This window comes from Leuresthes tenuis, unplaced genomic scaffold (assembly GCF_036924035.1).
Source record: "Leuresthes tenuis unplaced genomic scaffold, fLeuTen1.0.hap1 SCAF_18, whole genome shotgun sequence".
NCBI lineage: Eukaryota > Metazoa > Chordata > Actinopteri > Atheriniformes > Atherinopsidae > Leuresthes > Leuresthes tenuis.
The window spans coordinates 4,375,661-4,392,745 of record NW_027325372.1 but is presented as its reverse complement, the minus strand read 5'-3'; the positions used below and the strand labels follow the sequence as shown (position 1 = coordinate 4,392,745).

General features: G+C 38.8%; 4 protein-coding genes across 4 annotated transcripts; 2 read left to right on the top strand and 2 right to left on the bottom strand.

The window, feature by feature from the left end:
- Nucleotides 1–574: 574 nt before the first annotated feature.
- On the bottom strand, nucleotides 575–3,285 carry psmb9a (proteasome 20S subunit beta 9a). Its single transcript, XM_072369849.1, has 6 exons — nucleotides 2,996–3,285; nucleotides 2,839–2,906; nucleotides 2,546–2,677; nucleotides 1,302–1,431; nucleotides 1,009–1,150; nucleotides 575–854 (listed from the first exon to the last, which is right to left on the bottom strand). The coding sequence occupies exons 1-6, from the start codon at nucleotides 3,044–3,046 to the stop codon at nucleotides 727–729; spliced, it is 651 nt and encodes a 216-aa protein (XP_072225950.1). The 5' UTR covers nucleotides 3,047–3,285; the 3' UTR covers nucleotides 575–726.
- Nucleotides 3,286–3,751: 466 nt separating this feature from the next.
- psmb12 (proteasome 20S subunit beta 12) lies at nucleotides 3,752–6,704 on the bottom strand. Its single transcript, XM_072369848.1, has 6 exons — nucleotides 6,623–6,704; nucleotides 6,116–6,186; nucleotides 5,241–5,372; nucleotides 4,876–5,005; nucleotides 4,653–4,797; nucleotides 3,752–4,255 (listed from the first exon to the last, which is right to left on the bottom strand). Exons 1-6 carry the CDS (start codon nucleotides 6,668–6,670, stop codon nucleotides 4,128–4,130), a joined length of 654 nt encoding a protein of 217 aa, XP_072225949.1. The 5' UTR covers nucleotides 6,671–6,704; the 3' UTR covers nucleotides 3,752–4,127.
- A 38-nt stretch (nucleotides 6,705–6,742) lies between these two features.
- Nucleotides 6,743–9,649, top strand: psmb13a (proteasome 20S subunit beta 13a). The gene is made up of 8 exons (XM_072369850.1): nucleotides 6,743–6,827; nucleotides 7,035–7,122; nucleotides 7,462–7,559; nucleotides 7,834–7,974; nucleotides 8,441–8,556; nucleotides 8,746–8,804; nucleotides 9,110–9,261; nucleotides 9,394–9,649. The coding sequence occupies exons 1-8, from the start codon at nucleotides 6,766–6,768 to the stop codon at nucleotides 9,503–9,505; spliced, it is 828 nt and encodes a 275-aa protein (XP_072225951.1). The 5' UTR covers nucleotides 6,743–6,765; the 3' UTR covers nucleotides 9,506–9,649.
- Nucleotides 9,650–10,002: 353 nt separating this feature from the next.
- Nucleotides 10,003–16,835, top strand: psmb8a (proteasome 20S subunit beta 8A). The gene is made up of 6 exons (XM_072369845.1): nucleotides 10,003–10,353; nucleotides 10,627–10,768; nucleotides 11,585–11,696; nucleotides 14,354–14,483; nucleotides 14,631–14,835; nucleotides 16,592–16,835. Exons 1-6 carry the CDS (start codon nucleotides 10,210–10,212, stop codon nucleotides 16,678–16,680), a joined length of 822 nt encoding a protein of 273 aa, XP_072225946.1. The 5' UTR covers nucleotides 10,003–10,209; the 3' UTR covers nucleotides 16,681–16,835.
- Nucleotides 16,836–17,085: the final 250 nt, after the last annotated feature.

Here is a 17,085-nt window from a genome sequence, read left to right as displayed (position 1 = left end):
TTCAGATGACACAGTACATCCAAGTGCCAAATGCAGGGAAAGGTTGATGATGTAATTCTGTGGTGGTGCAACAATGTGACTCCACTTTTCGGTATGTTTGTAACCATCACAGCAAGCAGCAGCTGCTAATTCCAAAAAGATCAGGAAATATTGTTTCTGTGACTTTTTCTAGCATAAAAACTAAAATATGGGTTTCGCTAAAGGTAGGTATATTAAAAGAATAATTCAAAAGGATTGTATAATGAGTCTGGCAAGTTTAAGAGAAGGGGCTGGCTTTAAATGAACAAATAGCAAAAAACATCCATTATATAATCAGAGTTACTAATATGTTCACTAATATTCCTATGAAATTAACAACTGGGTCATCAACATCTATTTGGCACACAGCTCATATTACTTATTTTTAAAATTAGACTGATTTAATTATGAAAAACACGCACATCAGGTTAATTTGTGTCTCTAAAAATGTCCCGTCCCCGTGACTCTGAATTGGATTAAGCAGGTATAGAAGATGGATGGATAGATGATTTCATTATGAAACATAAACCTGATCAACACTAATCACACAATGAGCTTTGCGAATCAGAAATGCAAGGATGGTTCTCTTTATTGAAATGAATGTCAAGATTGTACTTATCTAACATTTATAGCTCAGAAGCTGAGTTAGTTGACAGATGTGCCCAAAACTAAAAAAAAAACATAGCTACTGTGAGGAGAACAAATGTATCACTGGTCAAAGAAAGGGGGCAGTTCATTTCCGAGAATGACTTTCTCCTCTGTGCTGTCTTCATCGATGGTCACCACGTAGGCCACGCCGCCACTGGAGCCGTCACGGTTCATTGCCAAAGCGAGAGCTACACGAAAGAGAAGAAGAGAAGAGGTGAGGTGAGACAGATGAGGACACGAAGTGCATGATTTATTCACAAGACAGTTAGTTTACTGTAACATGACAAAGAAAACATCTGTTTTATTCTGTTTAACAAAAGCAGTGCGAAAAGAAAAACTTACTGTTGACCACAAACTGTTGGCACTCCTCCCTGTTCATTCCTCTGCGATACTCCGCATCAACAAACCCGTAAACGTATGAACTGCCGGAGCCACCGACAGCAAAAGGCTGCCTGGTCAGGAGACCATTCAGGGTTGCAAACACCTGGAGGTCAAAGTTCAGAACGGAGGAGAGCAAGGCTGATCACAATGATATAATTTATGGAAAACATCAAGTCGGTTTAGCAAAGAATAATCCTGCCCGATTATTATTTTTTACTTATTAGCCTGATTTCTCCCCCCTTGAGTTCACTGACCTGCCCTCCGCCTCTTCTGTCCCAACCAGCCACAATAAGATGTGCTGACAGCTCCTCCTTGTACTTGTATGAGATGTTTCTCACCAGAGTGGCAGCTGAGCGAACCTGCGGGTCCTCACCTATCTCAATACTGACAGAAGACATAACATTGATCATTGCTCTTAATGACCAACACACAGATTCATGAAAACACAATATTCAGTCATAAAAATATTAAATCATTAAATATTAAAAATGCTAATGACTCACATCTGCAGTTCATATTTAATGGATTTGCTAATCCTGATAGATTCACATAGAATAGTTCATAATATAGAGGCTAATATATCTATATATATATGGCTGAGCGCTTGAATTGATGGCCCCTGAGGGGGAACACATTCACTATAGCTGTCACTGCTAGTTGTGGGTTTGGGGGTATGAATGAATCTTAAATTAAAGGCTGACAGTCTCAACTGGGATATTTGCAAACTACCAAAGAACCACATATGAAACACAGACATTAACATTGTCTGTTCTATCAGCAGAATTAAATGTGCTGCCCAATGTGCTGTCCCTGTTATAAGTGAGCACAGTGTGACGTCAGGTGTAACCTGAGTACAGTCACAGGTCTGATGATACAATTTGCATTTCCTCTATAAGCATAATTTCTGGATCCAGGGGTTTATTTTTGGTCTGACACTGGTATAGAACACAGAGGTACATGTTCTGATCACAAACTTATCATCTTACATAAATAGCATCATCTGTATCCTACAGCCAACGTAAAGCCAGTTAAAGAACTCTGAGGAAAGCCACTATAGTAGTCATTGCATATGATTTGTGTATTTTAGTGGACATTCGGGACATTAACACTGTGGACTTTAACTGTGAACAGATTCATCATATCGAGGCCAGAAGCTGAAGACACACAGCTGTAGCTGAAAAGTTTCACCTATAACTCTACAAAATTTGATGAAAAAGAAATGACGAAAAACAAATGCTACATCTTATTAAAACATAGTTGTGACAGGTGGTTTCTTTAATAGATTTACCACTCTGCAACCTTTGACAAATGATGGCTGTGTGTTATTTAACGGCATGTGCAGCCACATCCCAGTACAGACATCTGCTATAGATAGGAAGTGTCAAAGAAATCAAGACATGAACATTTAAAAATGTGTAAATGAAGGCTTGATAACTGTCAGATGAAGATTTTAATCAAAGAGCAACAACACTCAACAGTCTCCCGTCACTGTTTTTACCTGTGGACATCCAGCTGGTAGTTGACCATCTCAGCAATGGTCTGAGCATCTGCTGCAGACCCTGACAGAGCGCAGTAGATCTTATCATGAAGGGGAGACAGTTTGTTCATCACTCTGTTTACCACCGATGCCCTGAATGAAGGCATAAGAGGGAAGAGTGAGTGTGCACATACTGAAATGGAATAATACCAGATTCAGATTCACAAGAACAAGAACCTTGTGTCACATTAAAGCAATACACAAAGCAAACAGGGCAGGTGCATGTAAGAACATTCACATATGCACTAACTCACCCTGCAGACACTCTGGAGTCAGACCCCAGAACGACCCCACCATTGTACTCTATGGCCAGGATGGTCGTCTAGAAGCAGAAGCAATATTGAGACGTTCACGTGCGAACAGTGGGAACATTATCAAGTTTCTTAAAGATGTTCAAAATCGTTTACTTACCCCTGTTTTCACCTCCTCGGACAACCATTCTGGCTGTATTTCTCCCAACATGGCGATGCACCGAGTCCCAGACAGTTTATGCGTATCTGACTGGAGCGACACCAAACCGAGACGAACAGCCGAGCGGATCCGGTTTAAACTTGTGTTATTGGTACCGATTCACCTTATTTGTGGCCTGAAATTAGATTTTGACGCGTTTGGCTCGTAAAAATTGTTTTACCGTCAAACATCAGACGGACTCCATGTTTTTCTGAATTATATCGAAAGTGAAACTTTGGTTCCTCCTCAGCAGTGAGCTGCGAACCAGTCACAGCTTTTAATTTAAAGAAACTGTATATACTGTATATGTTTTCCTGTGCATTTTGGAATGCTAAATCCCACAGAAACATATTCATAAGGCATCAGCTAAAAAGTTGTCGCCTTTCAGTCTGACATTTATTTTCCTGATGCCGTTCAGTATGACAACTTTTATGCTGATGCCGTTCAGTCTGACATTTTTTCTCTGTGGCAGTTCATTGTGAAATGTTTTTTTTATGATGCCTTTTGGTCCGATTATTTATTTTATTTATGTGGCTGTTTGGTGCGAGTGTGACAGAGGTTTTCCTGAGACCTTATACCTTTTCATCTGAGGTCTGACTCTGAAGCCTGATCCTGAGGATGTCCTAAAATGTACACCGGAACAGAGAGAAGTTTTTGATTTATAGAAGACAACGATATTTTGAAGTGTAAAACAAGACAAGAGGAGAAACAACGAGGTTCTAGAAAAATCGGGATTGTTTTTATTCATTTAAACTTCCCACATTTTATGACATTAAAAAAAATCTAAATTTGTAATTTGAACACAAAGGGCCAGAGCATTATTTTTTTTATGAAAAATAAGGATAATCTTCACAGGTTCAAAAGTTTTAACAGTAGCTCACACACGTGTTTTTCATTAGCAAAAAAAACTAGACCAATAACTTGATTTTTTCATGCATCTGAATTTATTTGAGTATGAAATGTGTTAAAGCCCTCATTAACGCAGTGTTTAAGTAGGCTAATGATAATTTTAAAAAAATGTGGCGAAGGAATTCTGACTAATTATTCTATAATTATTCCTATTAATTATTCCTAAGTCAAGAGATGAGGCCGATCATTCATCATGGAACTTTGGCAGCTTGTCACCAGGTACAACCACGTGCTCCACCCCTTTTGCCGTGATCACCACCAGGTGAGCCACACCCCCGCTGACGTTGTCCCTGCCCATAGCCAGAGCCAGAGCTGTGACAGGGGGAGGAAGGGCAGGGAGGAAGACAAACAGGAGAAAAAGGAGAGACATTATAGATCATGTTGAACACGCAGAAACTAAATGTAATGCAACATGTTAAACTGTGCATAAAAATACATTTCAGTTGAACTCTTTAAGCACAAAATTATTTCTTCTTATGTCCTCCCATAAATATAAATCTCAATACACATTTCAGATTCAGGTTTTATATGTAGGTCATGTGATGACAACTTAGTCATCTACATAATAATTAAAAACTTCTTGTATAACTTATTTCACTTAGTTTAATATAACTGTTTCCACCTAAATAATTTTCAGACCTTTATGTGAACCTTCTAACAAGGTCTGAATCTATTTGTATTTAGATACAAAAGTCTAATCTAACAGTACCGTTGGTGGCAAACTGGAGGCATTCCTCTTTGGTCATGTTGGATTTGTATTTAGCATCAACGTAGCCGTAGATGTAGGTGCTTCCTGAGCCGCCGATAGTAACAGGCTGACTGATTAACATCCCACCCAGAGATACGACATACACCTGGAGAAGGATGGAGAACATCAGCAGTGCAAGTAAAGTATATGCAGCTAGGGGAACTTACCACCACCTGCTACCTACCTGTGGTCCTTTCTTATTGTCCCAGCCTGCTGTGATGAAGCCGGCCTGCAGCTCATCTTTGCTTTTATAACACAGTTCCCTCAGCACTGACGCTGCAGCGATCACCAGAGGAGGGCTCTCCATCTGCACGCTGCAGGAGATCAAAAAGAGCAGAAAGAGACAAGCTTTCTTCATTTACTCTGTAAAAGTCATATTAACATGTATGTACTGTATATATGTTAGACAGCTCGAGCTAAAAGTCAATCCGGAAATTTAGTTGCAGCATAACTAAGAAAAGCAGGATTCATAAATTATTACATCAAGTTGAAGTGTGATGAGAAATGTTGTCATGTCTGCATGCATTTACACGTGTCCAGTGTGGATACCTGTGGAAGGACAAGTGGAACTTTGCAGCCTTGGTGACGGCCTGAGCATCCGCAAGTGAACCAGCAATGCAGCAGAAGATCCGATCATGAACCTGAATCACCTTGTTGATCGTCTTAGAGGATACATATTCTCTGAGCAAAGCCAAGATGCAGAAAGAACTCATTTAGAGTTAGATTATTGGCAGGAAGAGGATTACACCTATCTTTTTAATCATTATTGTTCATAGATGTTACAATAGATGAAAACAGTTGTGTTTAAATGTGTAAGCAAGTATCATGTATTCAACTGGTATAGGTTCAGCAATATTTTTTGGTATCACAGTTTATTGCTCTCATCAATTCTGTTTCCCCCTTTTGCAAGCTCTCCTGAGTAAGCAAACTTAAGCAAACTACAGTGATGGAATACATCTCAGTATGTATTTAGTATGTAATTAAGAAGTAGCAGAAATCGGGCTTAGATATTCTGAATGGGTGAAACTGACTGTACTTTTTCTCTATGATGAATCTTTACATTTACCTGTACAACGTTAAATACTGTTTCCTGGTAATACATAGATTTGGCTTGGCCGATTTGTATGTACCCAGGAACATGCAAACTCCATACAGAAAGGCCCCAACTGGAATACAAACCAGGAACCCTCTTACTAACCACCGCACCACCATGCAGAACATAGGCACAAATACTAAAAACATTTTAAATTAAAAAAGAGAATGTTTGCCAGAACACAAGGGGTTAAAATAATCATAAAAAGCAATAATAAAGTACTGTATTGTGAAATGTGCAGTTACAATTTTATATAAATGATCTATTAGGTAGCAAGGAGTATGGATCTACCGAATCAGGCAATTTAATTGTTTCGTCAGGTCATTCTTACCCTCCAATTGAAGCCCTGGAATCTGACCCAATAACGACCCCTCCATCAAAGATGGCAGCCAGGATGGTGGTCTGGGGATTAGAGGGGCTATTATTTTTTATTCTGTAACACTGAGGATAAAACTACAAACAATTACGACAAAGGGACATGCAGAATTCTTAATTGCACAGTATCCTACAACCTTTCCTACACGAAGACAGTTTAAAGCTATGAATTCTGGGACTTAGAGTTCTGAGGAGAGATGATTTTCACAGACATATCCAGCGAAATGAAAGTGTTGCCAGACCTTTTCTTCATAGAAATGTGAAGAAAAGGCTATTTCAGAATCCACGTGTTAACATTCAATGAGAATAAAATACGTGAAACAGCAACGTTTCACAAAGTCTCAGATCGCCATTCACAACTGTTCACCTGTCCATAAAACAGACTGTCGATGATTTTACGTGTTATAAGCTTTATGTTTCATAACTTGGTAAAATACAAGTAAACTAATCCGCATTTACTCACCCCTGTACTGACTCCTTTGATTTGTGAGTCCGTGTAGTGTTTCTCCATTTTCTTTTCAAAATCGAAAGGGAGGAAAGAGTTCTGACGCTCAGAACAGCGACCTCAGGCGCACCGCGACGCGCAGAGACGCAGCCACAGCCAGTATGGCGCTATCAAATGTCTACGAAACTCCGGCACCTGGGTTTAATTTCGACAACACGGCAAGGTATGACATTCTTTCTGATTTTATCTGCATATATTACTTTAGTTAAGAGAACATTGAAATTAAACTGTTGGTTAAACTGACCTTTCAAGGGGATGAAAAGTGAAAGTAACTTTTCTTTCCTGTTTATCAGCTCAATCAGTTGTACTATCGGCGAAGCTGCTATTCTTATAACCATTATTCCTAAATTCCCTTCCATCTCCTTTCCAGAAATGCTGCGTTAGAGGGTCTTTTTGACGCAAGACAGGCACCAAAACCTCTGAAAACAGGCACCACGATAGCTGGGGTTGTGTTTAAGGTGAGTACTACTGTGGTTTAAACTACACACATGAAAAATAAAGAACAGCAGTGACTCATCAAAAAAATCCATCATCCAGTCAGCCTAGTTTAAATGTAGTTTTACATTTTCAGAGCTTCCATTCCTGCATTGAACTACAGGTTATGGTGCCACTGTTTTGAAAATATTGCTGTTGACTGGACACTCATGCATATCACATCCTAGACAGTTCCACTGAACTAACTGGTTTAGTTTATATGTGAATCAGCATTCAAACTATCGAGCTGCCACTGACAAAAATAGAAATATAGTCTAAATGCTAGACCCCGGCACTGATATGACTTGTCTGTATTGTTTTAGGATGGGGTGGTGCTGGGAGCCGACACAAGAGCCACCTCCAGTGAAGTGGTGGCCGATAAGATGTGCGCCAAAATCCATTACATTTCTCCAAATATATAGTAAGTTTAGACTATAATCACTGAAGAAAAAGGATATCACATATTCACAATGAGTATTCGACTATGTTCAATAGGATTCTCAGTGTCCTATTATTATTTTATAATATTTCCTCCAATCATTATCATAATTTCATTGGGTGCAAATTAACTGCTCCTTTCAGATACTTATGATTATGATTTTTATTTAGGGATTTCATGGACATCTTAGAATTCCCTGCCGTGATGCTGGAGTAATGGTTAAGATCATCTCTGTCTCCTCTCTCTGTTTCCTCAGTTGTTGTGGAGCAGGAACAGCAGCAGACACAGAGAAAACCACAGACCTCCTGTCATCCAACCTCACCATCTTCTCTATGAACAGCGGGAGAAACCCTCGTGTCGTCATGGCTGTCAACATACTTCAAGATATGCTTTACAGGTTGGCACCAAGCACACATACTGTATTAATATCAAGGTGATGACGAATGAGCTAATCATAAGTTGAGAAATCCACAGTTTTATTCAGGCCGTGGCTGTGGATCAGTGGTTAGGGTGGGTCATCCTCTCAGTCCTGGCTCAGTGGTTGCCATATCGATTCCCACTCTTGCCAGTCAAAGATTGGTGAACTGACAGCTGGAGGGGTGGCACGTATCCATCTCCTTGCCACGGCCAAGTAAGGCAGTGTACCCCCCATGCTCCCCGGGTGCTGTGAATAGCTGCCCACCGCTCCAGTGTATGGCATCAGTCTCCATGAGCATGTGACTCTCTGCATGTGCACGTGTGTTCAACAGGTGCCAACCTGGATGGGTTAAATGCGGAGGAGTAATTTTGTGTATTTCCCTATATCTACATGACAATAAATCTGATCTTAATCTTAAGGCCTACATTTGGTCTTTTCTTCTCAGGTATCACGGACAAATTGGTGCCAATCTCATACTGGGAGGAGTAGACTGTACTGGGAACCACCTGTACACAGTGGGGCCATATGGGAGTGTTAATAAGGTGCCTTACCTTGCAATGGGTACGTGACATGACACATAAACAATCAATCACTTCAAAACATGATCTGCAAAATATTAACAAGTTAGGGATTATGACTTTGTCAAACATTTAAGTAACGTTAAATTATATCAATTTAACATTAAATCAAATAAATTTAATGGGCTGCAGGTATGCCTTTATTCCACTGTTTCCGTTTGTGTACATTTAGGATCTGGTGATCTGGCTGCTCTTGGGATTTTAGAGGATGGATTTAAACCTGACCTAGAGGTACGACACTTGTGCTACAAACATGGGATAATTACAGGTTGTTTACAGTTTATCACAAAAAAACTTCCTTTTGAGTATCTTTTAGTTGTTTATTGCAGTGTTGCATGATTGTAGATAAATTAATTACCTAATGAAATGTTAGCGAAAAGCTCATCAATCCTTTCTGACTGCTATCAGATAGAAAAACAGAAAGAATGTATAAGCATTCATAAAATATGGCAGTTGCATTTCAGAACTGATGAATACTTCACCTTGATTTTTCATGTGTCTGTTTGTTACTTTCTGATTTTTCTTATCTGTCCCAGCTGGAGGAGGCGAAGGAGCTGGTGCGAGGTTCCATCCATGCAGGAATCATGAGTGACCTCGGCTCAGGCAACAACATTGACATCTGTGTCATCACCAGACAAGGAGTGGACTACATCAGACCCTACCAGGAGTCCCAGTACAAGGACAACAGGTATGTTATCGCTGGACTTATTTTAAAAGAAGAGAAAAAAAACCAGATGTTTTACTACTACTAATAATAATAATTTTGAGTGGTTTGTTTTATGCTTTCAAAGACTAATGTCCTCTATCTCCTCTCTGTTAGGACAATGAAATACAGATATCGTCCGGGCACAACGCCGGTCCTGACAGAAAAAGTAGTTCCCTTGAAGCTGGAAGTTGTACAAGAAGCTGTGCAGCAGATGGATACAGCCTGAACTACAACACACAACCAACACAATTAATTTTTAATTGATTTTTGGTGGTGTCAAATATGATTTATTCAGTCTCAGATATTTTTGGGTGTCATCTTGGTTAGGACTGGTGATGAAAACATTAAATAAAATTATTTGTTAAACCACGTTTCCTTTTCCCTCTCTCTTTGTTTATGTGTTATTTTATTAGCACACTATCTCAACTCCCAACAAGCAGACGTTTACTCATATTAACAGTAAAAAAAACATCCAGCTGTAACAAAATGATGATTAGGTTTAGGTTATATCATTATGTATCATGTCACTGTTTATGTCATCCGTCTGTAAATGCTTACCAAAACCTATTCCCTGCATTTCCCCATGGAGACAGATTGCGAAAAAATTTCGAGCTCTCCCATTGGCTTATTTCTTTTTTGTTCTTTAAATTATTTTTAAAATTGTTAAGCAGCAGAACATTAGTTTGATTGGTAAACAGTGAATTGGTAACACGTGTGAAATGTTGCTTGTTGAGTTTGTATTTTGAATGACAATGAAAAAAAGATCGCACATATGAAGAATAACTTCTTAAAAGCTCTTTCACTTTCAATTTCTTTGTCACGTACAAGGAAATCATCAGTCAGCTTAGCCACTCGCTTTCTCATTTTTAAGGCTTTACGGCTAATCCACTGAATATCTTACAACATATTTTGTCAGAAGCTTTTCACATCATGGCGCTTTTCCAAGTCAGTGAGTATAAACCTTATTCCGAACTTCGAAGGCAGATTATTCCCGGAGGACGGATCGTTGATCGTCCCAACCACTTTTCCTTTAATACGAACACCCACGAATTTGCTGTACCTTTGGGTGTGGACGTGAGTATCTAATTTCATCTCTTTAATTTTTTTTCTCAAATAACTGATATTAAAATAAAGCGTCAGGATTGACTCATTATCTTGTCATTTAATATCTCTTAGTTTGAGCGTGGCGTGTCCGTCTAAATAAAAGAAAGCTAATTTATTTTCGTTATGACAACTGAATAAATATTAGGTTAAGATAGATAAGCACACTGCTTTCTTTTGAATACAAGAAAACTTGGAAACAGTAGTACACCACGCGTCCCTCTGATATGCTTCATCTGGTTTCAGCCTTCCAGTTTTCTCAAGTCCTGCAACCATGACGGAGGTGTGTGTATTGACCTTAACCACGGTACGACCACCCTGGCCTTCAAGTTCAGGCACGGTGTCATTGTGGCTGTGGACTCAAGAGCGTCAGCTGGCAACTACCTAGGTAGTATTCATGACTTGTAGATTTGATTCTGTTCAGAGAATAATCACCCAGAAAAAAGAAGAGCTATATACATGCAGATTAATAAGATACTTTATGTATGCAAATATGTATATTTTCATCAATTCATGTGTGAAAGGTCAACAAAAGTACAAAGCCACACATTAATAACCTCTAGTGTCAATTCAACTGGCTAACTGTTACCATTTATTATTTTCCACCTAAAACTGCCCACTTGAAAAGTGTGAAATTTGTCCATATCTTATTTAGGTGAAGTTGTAATGAACAGTACCAGTGAGCAGTGGCCTTGGCCGCAATATTACTATTTTGGCCTCCTAGCAATGAAAGTGGTTAAGTGATCATTTATCAGTTTACCACCTCTGTTCAACTGCAAGTGTGGTGAAAACATTTACTCCTTTTTGGTGTAGGGAAAAAAAAGAAACGAAATAAGGTCAATAGAATTCTGTTTTTTGACTGACATTTATGACATATAGAATATACTGCAGGCTAGGTATGTCATTGATTAAATAATTTTTATAGTTGTTTTTTTTTTTTTGGTTTCGTTTAACTGCTGCAACAGTATCCACAACTTAGCTTTAACCTGCCTTTCTGTGAAGTTACTGGTTTAACAAAAAAGCAATAAATATTAGTCGTGTTTTTCATTAGCTGCTTTAGGCTTGGCCATCTCTTAGCAAATCTGTTTATTGGGACAAGACTAATTTGCTAAACACCCAAATAGCACCAGGTACACTGTTGATTTTCATGTTTTCTCACATCTTACTGAGGCCACAGAGTGAGTCTTTTGTTACTGTTCTGCAGCATCAAAGGATGCCAACAAGGTGATAGAGATCAACTCGTACCTACTGGGGACCATGTCTGGCAGTGCTGCTGACTGTCAACACTGGGAGCGGCTGCTGGCCAAAGAATGCAGGTATGCCAAGTTTGACATTGTTGTAGGTTTGCTATATGTTTATTTCTTTGTTTAATATTTCAATTATTTCCATCTACAGAAATGTATACACACACACACATATAGCAGTGCAGCAGTTGTCTGATTTAAAACAGGAAGGGGTCAGTAAATTCACACTCAATGAAAGCAGTTGTCTATCCTACACTGTGAATGAGTGTAAGTGCTTAAATCTACTCTAATTTGATTAAACTTACAAATAAAGTACAGTCCAAGCGTCAGAACGTAAGTTTAATGACAAGAGATAAATTGAAAATGTGTCACAGAATGTTTTGATGCACAAGAGTTGAATACAAAACATTTTTGTTTGGTGATGAATCATCTAAGTGAAGCAGTGACATGAACCAAGGAAGGGGATAGGATAGGAACCTCCAGGAGTTTAAATGCTGGTGGTGGATGAGCAGAGATGTAAAATTAAATAAATTTCTGTTGCAGCCTCTCTGGTGTCAGGAAAAGGTATGTGTGGTATATTTGATTAAAGATAGGGATATTCCCTCATAGTCACCTGTATATTTCAGGGGAAACCATGCTCAAAATAAATTCAGTAAATGCAAGGCAGCCATGATAAACATGCATATCTGTAATTGACAACAAGTTTCTGGCCTGATTCTGTAGATTTGTATGTATACCCATTATGTGCCAAAAATACAATCACATGCGCACAGCTTGTGTCCACTGAACAACTGACAAAACATTAGTCCAGGTTCATGTACCTTTGAACCGACCCTCAGTTGTGGAAAAACTGCTTTGCCTATGTTGATCACAAACCTGACAAAAAATTTGACTGTGTCAATTCAACTCAAATCTTTACTTCTGGAGTATTTTTGGACACTTTTGTCAGACTTTGTCGTATGGCTGTCATCCCATTGTGACATCGAAACCAAATTAGATACGTAAAGAATGGGCAGATTATATATTAAAGATTTACTGGGAAAGCCTTTTTCTAAGACATTTCAAGAAAATCTGGACATTGTGATGAACGGGTGGTTAGCCCCACAGCTTGCAGCCTTGTCTTAGTCAAGGAAAGAATTGATATGGCTCTTTATGTTCTCTTTAAGTAATAAGCATCTTGAATAAGTTTCATGGATTTTTAAGTGTCTTTACTATACATAAGGGGTTTGTTGAGTTAATCAAGTATGTTTTAGGCACTAAGCATTAATAGAAAAATGTCAGTCAGAAAAATAATTGGTTGGGATACAATCTGTCAAACAGCAGTTAGACTGTTTTTATTTATTGTGTGTCTGCCATGTTGTCTATCGCAGTGAAACGGTGTGGCGTAATAAACCGACCTCATCTTGGGTTTGATCTTGTTAATGGATATTTACAGTCACTATTGCTTGGTATGGATCATTGCTAGAGATGTAAGTGATGTTGAGATTCAGTGATGTAACTGTGGCCTTGAGTGTGTCTGTGTTGGAATGTGCATTTAAGCCCAACAGCCTAATATGAATCTGTGGGAAAGCTTGTTGGTCATATTTAACAGGTTTTATTGCTTGGTGCTTCTATGAGTTAATCTGTCAGTTCTTGTGTTGTTGTGAATTTGCTAATTTCTTTAGTAATGATACTGATATGGGAAATGTGCTATTTTAGTTGCAGCATCCTGTCTAACAATGTAACAGAGGCATGATTCTTTACACTTTATGACCCACCACTCTGCAGAATTCAAAACTGAATCAATGATGGCCAGCTGCCTGGACAGTGACATAGTAAAGCAACCCCAAACCACACCACTTCCAACACTGTGCTACACAGCTTTAAAAGATGTCTTCGGCCGGCACATGTCTATTATTTCTGTGGTCGAACAGCTTTGATTCATCTAGAGCACATGAAGTTGCAAGGAAACCCATTTCAGCAGCATGTATCCATGATTTATATTTGCACAGACACAAAAATGTGCACGTGCATTCCTTCCACTTTGTGCATGTGTATAAACTGCAAGATTATATTTAGTTTAATGTGAATTCACTCTTACTTTTCTCACTTCACTTCACCACATTAAGTGTAACTTACTCCACATAGTCTGAAGTATTTGTAACTAATTTTCCCACACATGCTTCTTTTTAAAATATCAGCAAGAATAGTTATAAGTAAGTGTGTGGGATTAAATGTGTTTTTGTCCACACACAATGTTTATACATCCGGCACCATTCATAGATGTCATACATTTAAATAAGACAAGTTCCACCTGTCACTACCCAAGCAGGTTCTGATCATTTGTTTGTTGTCTCGAACACCTGAAAACAGCTTTCTGGATATTAATATGTTATATATAGATATATCTATATATATAGATATATCTACTGTTTCCATGTGATTAATCAGTGTTTTTATTTATTATTCTAAATCAAACATACTACAAAATGTCAAGTCCAATTGTGTAAGTTCATAGAGGATTAATTGTTTAAAGAGTTTAGCTTACCAAAGGATATACTTTAAACAAATATATATATATATATATATATATATTAAAACACACAACAATTGTTCTAAACATTCTTTAATAGTATTTTAAGGTATTGTGCCAAAACCTCATCAACATCGATACAGCCATTCTATTTTGACTTGCTAGATGATTGCCTGATTTGCTTATTATAGCTGTCTGTTATTACTATTTTATGAAGGCTGTACAGGCTGAGAAACAACCACAGAATCTCTGTGGCTGCTGCGTCTAAGCTGCTGTCAAATATGATGTTGGGCTACAGAGGAATGGGCCTTTCCATGGGAAGCATGATCTGTGGATGGGACAAACAGGTAAATTGCTATTTCAATGAGTGAATGAAAAACACATTGTGAAATGCTTTAAAGCTATTTTGATATCTTCTATGAAATAACTCACTGTTCAGATTTGTTCTGTCATTGGAATTAAGATTATGACTGATAAACATATGTTCTCATCAGGGTCCTGGTTTGTACTATGTGGATGATAACGGAACACGTCTGTCTGGCCATATGTTCTCTACTGGCTGTGGCAACAGCTACGCCTACGGAGTGGTGGACAGTGGTTACAAAGAAGATATGACAGTAGAAGAGGCGTATGAACTCGGTCGTCGGGGCATTACTCATGCAACTCATAGGGATGCCTACTCCGGAGGGGTAGTCAACAGTGAGTACATACTCAAAAGAGCGTTTATTGCCCGTATTTGTTGTAGTTTTAAAGTAATACTGTAACTGACCCAAATTGGACCCAAGAGAAGACGCATACACAGAGAGATTTGAGTAAAAGACTAGGTTTATTTAAAGGGAGGTGTAGCAGTGAGCAGATCTAGGGGAATGGGTGACTCTGAGAGGAGAGGAAGATGGTTAATGATGATCAGAGAGAGATCTATCCAGGAAAGATTGTGGATTTCTCCTTACTGAGTCCAGGTTGTGTTCCAGAGTGGAAGGGGAAGGCTGCTGGCTATGGTGCAGTAGTACTGAGTCAACAGTGGGGTAAACGGGTAGGTTAGTGAGTAGGTAGGCGGCTTGGAATCCACATGAGAGTGCTAGATCTAGCAAAACCAGAGTGAGGTGAGCAATAAAGGGAGCAGCACTGAGAACAGAGTAAATACATGTAGGAAGGTTTTAAACATGAAGCACAGAAGTCGACCAAATTACCACTGTAGCAGTGAGACAATCTGGCGAAGACTAGTTGCTCCTGCAGATCCTTAACAAGGTGTCTTGATTAGGGCAGGTGAGGAACAGGTGTTACAGCAGGAGCCAACCAGACCCCACCCTGGGCTTCCCAGAAAACCTGTTCAACCCTGCCTAAGACCCAGAAACCACACAAACACCACAGCCAAACATCAGAAGCATTATTATAAAGTTATTGTTTTGCTAAAATTCTAAACTATATGGCATTAAACACAACCTCAATTAACTTTATATTGAAAGACACAATACACAAATATAGTAAAAATAAAAAATAAAAAAAATATTGATAGAAACATGAGAAAACACAATCAGCACAGACAACACATGAAAACAATAAAAGCAAAGGTGATATACATAATTTCTTTCAATGTAGTATTTTATGCAACAAATCATACAAGCATCAAATGTAGCACAAAGCGAGACAAAGCACAGAGACACATGTAGCAAACCTTACAAAACATATATGTCTGCTCGAAGATATGAATGCAGCAAGACATAGATCATCACAGAGACCAGTAAGCTGATGTACACCACAGCTGCAGGGATCCTGAAGATGGGTATGAGATGAGTAACACAGGACCAATAAGGGGTAAAATCCCCATGGAGAAGAAAGTTGGAGGCAAAGATCAAGGCAACGTAGGGGAAGGTTAGCCAGCTATCAGCACTTTGTTAGTCATGTGATGTTCCCAGTAGGTATAGTATTAGTGCTGTATTCACTTCTTGTAGCATAAGAAGTGAATACAGCACATCTCTTAAATCTCTTAGCCTTGGCAAAGCGCCGTGCAGACTCCTAGTGTCCAGATAATCCGTAATCTTCCATCTGAGGTCAGCTGCCCTTGTGTTAAGGTTATCAGGGCTTTGTAATGGGGCTGGGACGTTTTGTTATAAAGTATCCATTGGTCCCAACATCCTGGTCCTCAAAAACCTGACATTGTGTCATCTGTGTTAGTTGTTGGGGGTCCTGGACATGGTAATGAGTATTGAGCTACTTAAATAAACATAAATATTTATGGACAAAAGTGGAGAATATTGGACTGTTGGAATGCTACTATTCCAGCAATCCTGGAGAGAAGGGTTGAATTTCTATATCCAATTACAAAATACAAAAAAATTTAGTGTGAAACTGGTAATGGTGAGTTTTGTGTGTTACATGTGTTTGTTTTGTCTCCATGTGGATATGTCTTCGCTCATCCGTGTTCTTGGGATTTTCTGTTTTTGTGTTTGTCTAGTGTACCACATGCGGGAGGATGGCTGGATAAAGGTGTGTCGGGATGACGTGTCAGAGTTGATCCACCGATACAGAGAGGGAATGTTCTAAGTACCACCAACACATAAAATCACTGCAATCTACGGTCCAGTGAGCTCACAATAATAAAGCATTTTAGTTATTTTAATGTTAACAAAAACTGTAGCATGTGTTGGACATTTGCTGTATTTTTTCTGTAAAAATAAAAGCATTGATCCTGAGGACAATATGGAGTCAGTTTCACTTTAATTATTGTCTCATGCCATGCTACTGTACAAGGTTGGATAGTGCTGGAGGCCAATCTTTCCAGTTCCCATTTTGTATGAGAGTCTCTTCTGTGATCCATTGTTGTGGTTATTAATTCTGAACCAGAATAAGGATGTTGAATATTTTGGCAGACAAGACAGAAAAATCTCATTAATTAATAAATATTGTAGGTATGCTTTTTAGACAGAAGTGATGATCATGAACACATTT

Bases quoted from the DNA above. Each gene is read 5' to 3' on its own strand.
- psmb9a (XM_072369849.1), bottom strand. From the start codon at position 3,046: ATGTTGGGAGAAATACAGCCAGAATGGTTGTCCGAGGAGGTGAAAACA. The intron at 2,907-2,995 runs GTAAGTAAACGA...TTCTGCTTCTAG, and splicing joins CCGAGGAGGTGAAAACAGGG to ACGACCATCCTGGCCATAGA. The intron at 855-1,008 runs GTAAGTTTTTCT...TCTTTCGTGTAG, and splicing joins CCAACAGTTTGTGGTCAACA to CTCTCGCTTTGGCAATGAAC.
- psmb12 (XM_072369848.1), bottom strand. From the start codon at position 6,670: ATGGAGAAACACTACACGGACTCACAAATCAAAGGAGTCAGTACAGGG. The intron at 6,187-6,622 runs GTGAGTAAATGC...TCTAATCCCCAG, and splicing joins TCAAAGGAGTCAGTACAGGG to ACCACCATCCTGGCTGCCAT. The intron at 5,373-6,115 runs GTAAGAATGACC...GGCTTTGCTCAG, and splicing joins TCCAGGGCTTCAATTGGAGG to AGAATATGTATCCTCTAAGA.
- psmb13a (XM_072369850.1), top strand. From the start codon at position 6,766: ATGGCGCTATCAAATGTCTACGAAACTCCGGCACCTGGGTTTAATTTC. The intron at 6,828-7,034 runs GTATGACATTCT...TCTCCTTTCCAG, and splicing joins AATTTCGACAACACGGCAAG to AAATGCTGCGTTAGAGGGTC. The intron at 7,123-7,461 runs GTGAGTACTACT...GTATTGTTTTAG, and splicing joins TAGCTGGGGTTGTGTTTAAG to GATGGGGTGGTGCTGGGAGC.
- psmb8a (XM_072369845.1), top strand. From the start codon at position 10,210: ATGGCGCTTTTCCAAGTCAGTGAGTATAAACCTTATTCCGAACTTCGA. The intron at 10,769-11,584 runs GTAGTATTCATG...ACTGTTCTGCAG, and splicing joins GTCAGCTGGCAACTACCTAG to CATCAAAGGATGCCAACAAG. The intron at 11,697-14,353 runs GTATGCCAAGTT...TATTTTATGAAG, and splicing joins CTGCTGGCCAAAGAATGCAG to GCTGTACAGGCTGAGAAACA.